Source organism: Myotis brandtii, unplaced genomic scaffold (assembly GCF_000412655.1).
Source record: "Myotis brandtii unplaced genomic scaffold, ASM41265v1 scaffold6, whole genome shotgun sequence".
Classification (NCBI taxonomy): domain Eukaryota; kingdom Metazoa; phylum Chordata; class Mammalia; order Chiroptera; family Vespertilionidae; genus Myotis; species Myotis brandtii.
This window is the reverse complement of record NW_005370271.1, coordinates 953,345-964,068: the sequence shown is the minus strand read 5'-3', so window position 1 is coordinate 964,068 and position 10,724 is coordinate 953,345. Positions and strand designations below refer to the sequence as shown.

At 44.8% G+C, this 10,724-nt stretch overlaps 1 protein-coding gene across 1 annotated transcript in view; it reads left to right on the top strand.

Moving 5' to 3' along the window:
- Nucleotides 1–5,540: 5,540 nt before the first annotated feature.
- Nucleotides 5,541–10,724, top strand: part of UBTD2 (ubiquitin domain containing 2) — a 40,618-nt gene continuing 35,434 nt past the window's right edge. Inside the window, exon 1 of the mRNA XM_005879368.2 lies at nt 5,541–5,580. Coding sequence (XP_005879430.1) covers nt 5,556–5,580 — 25 coding nt within the window. The 5' untranslated portion in view covers nt 5,541–5,555. The remainder of the gene's footprint in view (nt 5,581–10,724) is intronic.

The following is a 10,724-nucleotide window of genomic DNA, read 5'->3' as shown; positions in this document are numbered from 1 at the left end:
TTTCTATCTCTTTCTCCTTCTCCCTTCCTCTCTGAAATCAATGAAAATATTTTTTTTTAAAAGAAAACAACTTGTTCATTTTTCAGCTAAGGAGTACCAGTTTGGGGGTGGGGTGGGGTGGGAAGGAAACACCTGAATTCCCACTGGTGCATGTCCAATATTTAGCATCAGGACCTGGGACTCATGCAAGACCAAGTGACATTCAGGTGCTACCTCACCATCCGCTGCCTATCCTCACCCACTCACAGGCCCAAGTTTAGGGAAAAGGATAAGGGTTCCCACCTCTGTGCTTCTCACTCATCGAAAGCTGGATAGTCCAACAATAACTAAAATGTCCTTCTGTGTGTGCTGAACGACAGCTGCCCTGTGGTAGGCTAGCAAGTGGCTTTGGTGGCAGGAAGGAAAGAGCTAGCATCCCCTCAGACTGCTCTCCTTCAGCCTAGAGGGGCAGTATGTTCCCTGCAGAGCCAAAGTCCACCCGTCACCTCCAACAGTGGGTCAGTAACATCAGCAAGGAACACATACACTCGCCACTCACGTCAGTTATGAATCCAACGTGCCCTGGCTGAGGTGCCTGCACAGGCATCCCTGTGGCCCCCAGCAGACCCACGACAGGGAGACTTCCAAGGGACAGAACTGCCTTGGCACAAGATGACTGAGTCCAGCGCCCGTATGGACATCCTGAAACCATCTTCATGCGTGAGAGCCCTGGAACGACCCTCGGAATCCTGGGGCCTGCTCTGGGCCAGGCTTGGTGCTGGGAGCTGAGGATGGAGATACGACTAAGAGAAGTGTCGTCTAGCCAAGAGGGCTGACCTGCAAACAACTGCAGGGAACTGGGGAGAAACCTAAGAGAGCAGCTACACAAAATGCTGGAAGGGAAACTGGCCTCCAAGGTGAGGGCAGTGTTCCCCAAACCTGAGCTGTGTGAGGAGCACCCTCGCAAATGTTGCCATGCCCACATCCCACCTGTTTCAGCATTTACTTAATATTTTACTTTAAGTTGATTAATTCAGCCCAGCCAGCGCGGCTCAGTGGTTGAGCGTCCACCTATGAACCAGGAGGTCATGGTTTGATTCCTGGTCAGGACACATGCCCGGGTAGCTGGCTTTATGCCCAGTGTGGGGCGTGCAGGAGGCAGCTGATTAATGATTCTCTCTTATCATGGATGTTTCTATCTCTCTCTCTCCCTCTCCCTCCCTCTCTGAAATCAATAAACATATATTAAAAATAAATAAATAAATAAATAAATAGATTAACTCAAAAGTTAAATATATTTCTTTGAAGGGAAGCATTCTATCCTGACAATAAATTGAAAAGCTGTATAGTTTTCCATTATTAGTAGGTAACTCTAAAAGTAATGAGTGGAAGTGAAATGGTGTCACCAAGTTCCAGTGAGGTCCAGTTAGTTACCTATGGAAAGTTCTGTCCTTGAGCGCGCGCTCTCTCTCTCTCTCTCTCTCTCTCTCTCTCTCTCTCTCAATAGAAGATTAGCATGTGTTAAGGAGGTGTCAAAGACAAGCTAACACCAAACTGAGATTTTATAGTTCTAAAAGGAAAAGAATTGCAGTACAAAAAATGGTACTAACTTGTACACTGTAATTTGATGTCATTTCATGCATCTGAAAATACCACCCAAGTCGCCTTTCCCACACTGGATTAATTTGAATGCTTTTGTTAGGTCTAGGGGGCATGAGACAATTTAACCCAAACGTAGACTAGCCGTGACGGGAGAAATGTGGAAGGGTAATTACGGCACTCTGGACGCTGGGAAGCAGTACCTTTCCATAACTGCAAAGTGAAATCTCAACAGGACCACCCCATTTGATTACCCTTTTCAGGATCTCATAATGCTTTAATAATGCTAGAGATAATTTTGACTTTAATTAAAATTCTTTTGTTGGCAGTGATAACGGCATCAGGCATTAGAACGGTGGAATCAGATCGGACCTCAGTTCAGCAACCTCAGTACTTGAGTTCTGGCTAAGAAAGAATTCAGAGCCCAGACTCAAACTATAAGAGGAAGAAAATGAGAGGAGAGGAGAAGAGAGGAGAGGGGAGGAGAGGAGAGAGGAAGAGAGAGTTTTTCTGGGCCTGGAGCTGAAACACAACTGGGACCTAGATGTATTTGATTCTGGTCAGAGCCTCACGTCCTGGGGGCTTAATGCTAAGGGCTATGTTCCACCCTATCCCCTTGTTAATATCCCCTTTAAAGGGGTATAACCTGCATGACTAGCAACATGGCAGGGGAGGAAAGGTCAGGGGAGGGTCTGAACCACATGACCGTCCATAGGAAAGATCACGGTGTATAAGCATGACCAGGGATATGCTAGGGGAGGAAAGGTCACCCTGGGGGCGAGGTTCCAGCCCAGTTTTGCCCATTGCTAGGTGCCCAGGGCTTTCCACCCTGGTGACCTTCCATACCTGGCCTGTTGTCCTTGCTATGCTCACACTGTCTAACTGCCTACCACTCGTTGAGCCTCTTTTCAGGACACTACTGAATTATAATAAGATGTTTTAAACCCTTTGTGTGGAAGGAAACAAAAGCAAGAATTCTTTATAGAGAATGTTGCTATAACACTTACCACATTGCACAGTAATTTTGTGTTTATGTGTCTGTCTCCCCACCAGGCTGGCACCCCTGTGGGCAAGGGATCTGTTGCTTTTCCGTCTCCTGAGTATGTGGTAAAGATGGGGGTGGGGTGCATTACTACAGTGCTCAGTGTCAGCTGTCTGAATGCGCCCACCCAGTTAGGGTGGTGGGAGGCGAAGAAAAAAAACACCAAACAAATACTCTAGTATGTGGCTGTTTTCTTCATGTGAGACAATGTAGCATGGTAATTAATTTGGGTTTAGACAGAACTGAATCCTCACCTCTAAAGTGAAAATAATAGCACCTGCCTCACAGGGTTGGTGTAAGGATTAAATGAGTTGATAGATGTGGAGCCATTAGCACAGTGCTAGCACATAGTAAACACTCCGTTGGTGGTAACTATCATTATTTTGTTGTTGTTATTGATATAATTACCCACACAAATTATCATGGTTGTTTGTGGTTTTCTTAATATATTTTTATTGATTTCAGAGAGGATGGAAGAGGGAGAGAGAGAAACATCCATGATGAGAACCAGTGATGGGCAGCCTCCTGCACGCCCCCTACTGGGGATCGAGCCCGCAACCTGGGCATGTGCCCTGACCCGGAATCAATCAAACCATGACCTCCTGGTTCTTAGGTCGAAGCTCAATCAGTGGGCCACGCCGGCCGAGCCCAATTATCATGTTTGAATGGCGTGGACATTGTGCGTTTCAGCTGCCGGGAACCCACTTTCCTTTCTTCATTTTCTAAAATTAAATGAAGAACGGAAAGTGGGCTCCCGGCGCTGAAACTAAATTAGGGGAACCAATTTCCCCTTCCCCTTCATCCTCGTGATTGGAAAGGGACGGGCTTCGCTCATTGGCTACAACAATAGGCACATGACCCAGGCCTGGCCAATCAGGACAGCCCAGACTGCCGGCTCCCATTGGCTCAAAGCCAAGCCAATGAGACGCCACCTCGGGCGCTTGGCCGGCCATTTTGAGGAAGAGGAAGTCCTCTGCCTGGCAGTCTGGCCTCTTGGGGACAGTCCTCTGCGGGGTGCAGTTTTGGGTGGGGCGGCGTTTCCGGCGACAAACCAAACGGAGCCCCGATCTCTCAGGTATCCGTAGAGGGAGCAGTTCTGGCTCCGTCTTCCTGTCGTCAGAAGGTATTTTTTTTAATCTTGTTGAAAGTATCACAGAATACCCCCCCCCCCAATGTTATTTTCAGCTGGTGGGCTATGAGGTGAGGGTATAGCGGTCAGCACTGCTTGCTTTAAATGCAGCAGAAATGCCACGCTCCACCCCCCTCTAGCTCTGGCGCCGGATGCTCGCGTGGCTGCTGCTTGAAGCCCCACAGTCAGGCCGCACCTGCCGGGCCTACAGGCTGAGCCCCTTCCCGGCTCACGGTTCCTCCCCGGTCACCAAGCATTGTGCTATAGGCTCTCGGGAGGCAAAATCAAATAAAACCAGCTTCCCATCCCCTCAAGCCAGAGAAACGCAACTCAGACCGGCCTGCAGGGATGACCATGGAAAAGTATTGGTTTATGGAACTGGACATTCCCAGGGAGCAGGTGCAGGCGTCGCTGGGTCCAGCTCCAATGATTCTCGGGGCTTGGTTGTTTCCTCTTCCTCAGCTGTATTTCCCTCCGCGCTGACTTCCCCTCTGGGTAGGCTCCCTCCTTTTGCAGAGTGGCCCCAATTTTCCCCTCCTGGAGGGCTCTCAAAAGCTCCAAATTTACAACACGCCCCTCCAATTCATGCTCAGAAAAAGAAAAAAAAAATAATTTCTTCTAAAAAAGTAAAAAAAAAAAAGCCCTGACTCTGACCATGATTGGTCACGTGCACATCCTAAACCCATCATGTGTTTGGAATCACGCTGATTGGCTCACATCTGGCCGTCAGGACCACCTGGAATGGGGGGTGGCGTGGGCTCCACCGGAATCCTACGGACTGAGTCCTGTTTCCAAACGTGACGCAAGCAGAGGGCTCAGCCTGTGCTTGTGCAGTTGGCTGCCTTCTTGCACCACTGCCTTGGCCACGAAAAGAATGTACCTGTTTAGCATGTTGCTCGGAGGAGAATGAGAGACATCCGAGACAACCCTTGGCTCGGCCCCCAGCCAGGAGTGAAGTCGACTTGGCCCCAGCTGACCCGAAGACACGTGGGAACCACCAGTTACCTGGAAATGATTTTCAAACATGTAGAAAAGTTGCAAGAGAAGGCCGAAGAGCATCTTTACGTGGATGTGCCTGTTGTTAACATTTGCCCCATTTCCTTTATCATTTGCCCTCCTTATATGTAATTTTTCCTGAAACATTTGAAAGGAAGTTATGTGTTCCGTATCTTTTTTTTTTTTAATCCTCAGCTGAGGATATGTTCTCTTACTTTTTTTTTTTTTAATCCTCACCTGAGGATATGTTCTCTTGATTTTTAGAGGAAGGAAGGAAGAGAGAAACATCGATGTGAAAGAGAAACATCTATCGGTTGCCTCCCATCTGGGGATGGAACCCACAACCTGATCAGGAATCAGACTCCAAAACTTTTGGTGCATGGGACGCTCCGGCCAACTGAGCCACCCGGCCAGGGCTATATCATATGTTTTTGCACCTAAATCCACCACTGTGTTTTACCTAAGAATAAAAACGTTCTTTTATAATCACAGAGCAATTTTTCACTGCAGGAAATTGGACATTGATAATTTTATCTACTCTATCATTCATATTCTAATTTTACCAATTGGCCCAATAATGGCCTTTATAGAATCATGTCTCTTTGGTCTCCTGTAATCTGGAGCAGTTTCTCAGCTGTTCTTTGGCTTTAATGACATTGATTTTTTTTTTAATATAGCCTCCCTCTTTTTATGATCATATGTCCTCCATTTGTATTTGACTGACATTTCCTCATGATTCCATTCATCTCCAGTCAGAGTTCTACAGAAGAAGCATTGTCATTCTCAAGGAATCCCATTTGGAGTCAAACAATGTCCACTTGGTCATTTGGTCAAGGTATTGTGCATTCTTTCCTTTGTTACTATTTTCTGCTTGCAGTGTCTGTGGGGTGATAGTTTAAGATAATGCAAATATCCATTCACTCCTCATCAGAATTTCTTCATATATTTCACATTCATTGGGGATTTTTGCCTGAACCAGTCTTTACTAATGTATTAGATCAGGCTGCTACAACAGAATAACATAGACTGAGTGGTTTAAGCAACAAACATTTATTTCTACTTCTGGGGGCTGGAAATCTGAGATCAGGGTGCCAGCATGGTCAGGTTCTGGTAAGAACCCTTTTCTCTTTGTATTCTCACAGGAGGGACGGACGGACGGAGGGAGGGAGGGAGGGAGGGAGGGAGGGACAGGCTCTCTTCCTCTTATAAGGGCACTAATAACATCACGGGAGCTCCACTCTCATGACCCAATTACCTCCCAGCAGCACCACCTCCAAATACTATCACGTTAGAGTTTCAACATAGGAATGGGGGGAGGGGCAGAAGCATTCAGTCCATAGCAACTACTGTGGTTGACAAATGATGATTTTCCCACTCCAGCGCTTCCTTCAGATCCCACTCTTCATTGCCTGCTCTGTGAAAATGGACAGGGGCCCTTTAAATATTGTGCCTTGGCCGGTTGGCACCATGTTTAGCTTTGACAGTAGAGGGCACTGGAGAGACACTGCAGGAGGAATTCCCATTTGCTCGCTCGGTAGGCTCCCACCGCATGGGTAGCCCCTCCAGGGCCAGGCTCCTGGGCTGTGTGCAGCCTGCCCATTGCCCAGCTTCTGCAGCACGGACAGCTTCTCTTGGGGAGCAACTTCAGGATACGGGCTGCCCTAGCTGCAGGCTCCTGCAGCGGCTTCTCCAAGGCCCAGAGCCCCTCAGGTAGCTTTATGGCATAATAGCTCTGGTGAGACACCGCCCATGATATCTCTCCAGCACCCTACAGGATGGATTTCCAGCCATTTCACTGATGTCTCGCTGCTGTTCACCAAAGCAGGGCCATGTCTTCTTTGAGGAGGTCTAGCTCTTAATTCTAGAGCAAGCATGTCAAACTCAAAGGCTAACATGGGCCAAATAAACAAGGTTTAAGTGTATGTGGGCCGCAAAAAAACAACACAGAAGCTTCAGTTTTCATAGAAATGTAGGTTTGTTTCGATAGAGACGTGCTGAATACAAAGGGCTGAAATAAATGAGTAACCATTAACATAAAATAATAGAACATTTTAATAACAGTATTTTGTCTTCAATATTCACTTAACAGACACTGAATAACTGCACAAATTAATAAGTGTAACGCAAATAAACCTATTTTTCTTGTTCTCCGAAAGCGAAATATTTCCTGTTGTGCACACTAAACAAGTCAGTCCAAGACTAATGACGTGGCCATCGGCTGCTAAAATATTTGCTGCTGGTATTAGTGGAGAGAAATGGTGTGCCTGTGCGTAAGGGAAATGAATGCAACATGATTATAGTAATCAGTCATTAGCAAATGTTGTAGTTCGTTAATAATTACGTATAACAGGATATTGTAAAAATTAAGTTACAAAATTTTTATTAAAACGTTTCTTAGATACCATTATATTGGCTGGCCTGCAGAAATATTTGTTGTGGGCCAAATGTGGTCCGAGGGCCCGAGTTTGACATGCTTGCCCTAGAGCAGTGATGGCGAACCTTTTGAGCTCGGCATGTCAGCATTTTGAAAAACCCTAACTTAACTCTGGTGCCGTGTCACATATAGAAATTTTTTGATATTTGCAACCATAGTAAGACAAAGATTTATATTTTTGATATTTATTTTATATATTTAAATGCCATTTAACAAAGAAAAATCAACCAAAAAAAGAGTTCGCGTGTCACCTTTTGACACACAAAAAATCAACCAAAAAAATGAGTTCGCGTGTCACCTTTTGACACACGTGTCATAAGTTCGCCATCACTGCCCTAGAGGCACCTCTCCCTTAGTGTACCGTCTCAGCCCTGGGGCATGGCTACTTCTTAGTCAGCCACCGTCTATACTTCAGAATTCCTTTTCCCTCCCATGAAATTGAAATATCAAAACTAAAGAAAGAATTTTAAAGAAAAACAACTATAGACAAATATCACCCATAGATGTAGATGCAAACATTCTGAACAAATTTTTGGCAAATTGAATGCAAAAGCGTATTAAAAAGGACAAACATAGTCAAGTCAGATTTATCCAAGGAATTCAAGATTAGTTTAATATTTGAAAATCCGTCAGTGTAATTCATCATAATAACAAACTAAAATGAAAAGGCCATATCACCTTAGTATATGCACAGTCATTTTTCAGAACATTTCATCTTCTTGATGCAAAAAGGCATTGGCAAAATCCAAATCCATTCTTGATTTTTTAAAAACAACTCAATAAACTAGGAAAGAGAAATTCCTCAGTCTAATAAAGGACATCTATAAAGACCTACATCTAACTCTTACAACAAAACAAAAAAAGAAAAGCCAATTAGAAATGGTCAAAGGGACTTAAATAGACATTTCCCCAAAGAAGATATGCAAAAGGCCAACAAGCACATGTACAGATGCCCAACATCATTAGTCACTAGGAAATGCAAATCAACACCACAGTGAAGTACCACTGCATACTCAACAAGGTGGCCATAGTAGCAATAATAATAACAATTCAGAAAATACCAAGTGTTTTTGAAAATACGAAGAGGAAAAAAAAGAAAATATGGAGAAATTGGAACCCTCATATATTGCTATTGGAAAGGTAAAGTGATATAGCTCCTGTGGAAAACAGTTTGGTGGTTTTTTCCATAAATTAAACATTGAATTACCATATGACCCATCAGTTCTACTCCCAAAAGAATTGGAAGCAGCTGTTCAAACAAAAATTTGTACACAAATGTTTATAACAGCACTATTCATAATAGTGAAAAGGTAGAAACAACCCAAATGCCCATCAGCTGATGAATGGGTAAACAAAATGTAGTCTAGCCACACAGTGGAATATTATTCGGCCACGAAAAGGAATGAAGGACTGCTCGATGCTACAAAATGGATGAACCTTGAAAACATTATGCTGTAAACATTATAACCAGTCACAAAAGACCACATAGGATTCTGTTTAGACAAAATGTCCAGACTAGGCAGATCTATAGAGACAAAAATAGATTAGGGCTGGGGCTGGGTGTTGGTAGGAAGTGGGGAGTGACTGCTAATAGGATGGGATTTCTTTTTGGGGTGATGAAATGTTCTGAAAGTGACAGATTCTGCATATACTAAAAACCATCGAAATATACACTTTAAATTGATGAAATATATGGCACATGAATTATATCTCAATAAAGATGTTATAAATAATAGAAAAGTGCACACACACCAAGAAGGCACTTTCTGTGGCAGGTTGTAAGTGGATTAGGCCTCACCATAAGTTTAGATAAGTGAAGTTCCACGTAAAGAGCCCGCACAGAGTTTGGATCATTGTTATGGCCGAATTTTACAGGAGAAACCGAGCTACACGGAAGTTTAAGGTCATGTAGCTGGTACAGGGTGGAAGACGGAGGCCAAGCTTGGAACTAGATGCCAGGGTTTGTGTCCCTGCTCTCAGCTAACAGCAGAATGGAGAACATCCATGGCTGCGAATCTCAGTGAGATTGCTCTCTCTCCCTACCGCCAACTCCACAGTGCTCATCAGAAAGCACTCATCACTTGGGTGCCTACCATCTGTTTAATAGACATCCCAGAAGTCTTGGTTTCAGCAATTTCTAGAGCAAAAATCAGGACAAAGCAATCCCTTTGAAGATATTCAGCATGCAGCTTCTCTCCTCCAGGGAAGTGATGTCTGCCTACAGGAATACGCAGCTGAGAATAAGATAGAAGGCTGTGTGACATAGTGCCTGAATGTCATCAACCTGTGCAAACTCCGAAAAACAGCCACATGGAGGCTCTTTTGAATGTTCGTGACTATCCAGGACAACACTAATTCATCAGGATAAATTTAATATAGCAGACTTTTAGCTCACAAGATATTTCTCTGCTTTAGGTATACGGGTTGGTTGGTTTGTTGAGCCCTCATTTTTATCTGATCATCAAATGAATACAAGGACCAACATCTCTGTCTGCATTTTGGATTATTTCTGTGGGATAGATTCCCATATATGAAATAATCCCAAGTCCAAGAGTGTGAACATTTATAAAGGTTCTTGAACCTCATTGCCAAAGTGCTTTGCAAAAAGATTGAACCAATTTACACTCCCACCAGCAGTGTATGAAAATATATTTAAATGCAAATTCCAAACTGCAGAGAGGTTCCTTCTTGGGTATTTCACTTAAAATTTTGTTTAATGCTAAGCAAAAACTGACCTAAGATATTAAAAAAAAAAAGGAAGTCTGCTATAAAAGTGGAGCAGAAGTTAAAACAGCTCTTAGGCAGACATAAGCTTTAGAAAGGCCCAAGCAGGACGATGAAAATGTTAAGGCATCATCACAAGAAGCACAGTTCTGAAGGGACCATTAACAGTTTGGCTTGGATCGCGATAGCAGCCGCCAAGAATGTCGGGTGTGGTCAATGTACCAAATTCTAGTTTAGAAAAAGGAGTGTATTTTATTTATTTGTACTTCACGTTGTTCCAGAGACAATTTAAGATACCGAAAGGCAGGAGAAGGAGCATTGTGCATGGACAGTCAAACTGGTGCAAGTGAAACAAACCCACGCCCCTTGAACTACTGTCAAGTCTTATCTCTCCCTGTGGGCGATGCCTCCCGCGGCAAATCTTGGGTTCAGTTTGCAACCACAGTGACCGCCTCTTCTAAGAATGGGACACAGCGATTTTAGGGGGCATGAGGGCGGGACGGGCAAGGGAAAGCCCCGATCGGGGTACCAGCCCACTGAGTTCTACACATATTCCTACGGTGCTGGGGCCTCAACCGTCAGCCAAGATCCCCGTTAGCCAGTTACTTGGGAACCGCCCGGTCCCTGCCTGCGAGTCTCCCATGACTTCTGCGCCCCCCACCAGGAAAAGCTGACTCCCGAGGGGGAGCCGGAAACTTGACTGCGCCCCTTTTCACTTTCTCACTGTGCTCCTCCTTTCCTGCGCCCTCCCTCCCTTTCTTTTCTTCTTCGCGTCTTCCCTTCTCCCTCCTCCTCGCCTCCTTCCCCTGCCCCTTCCCCCG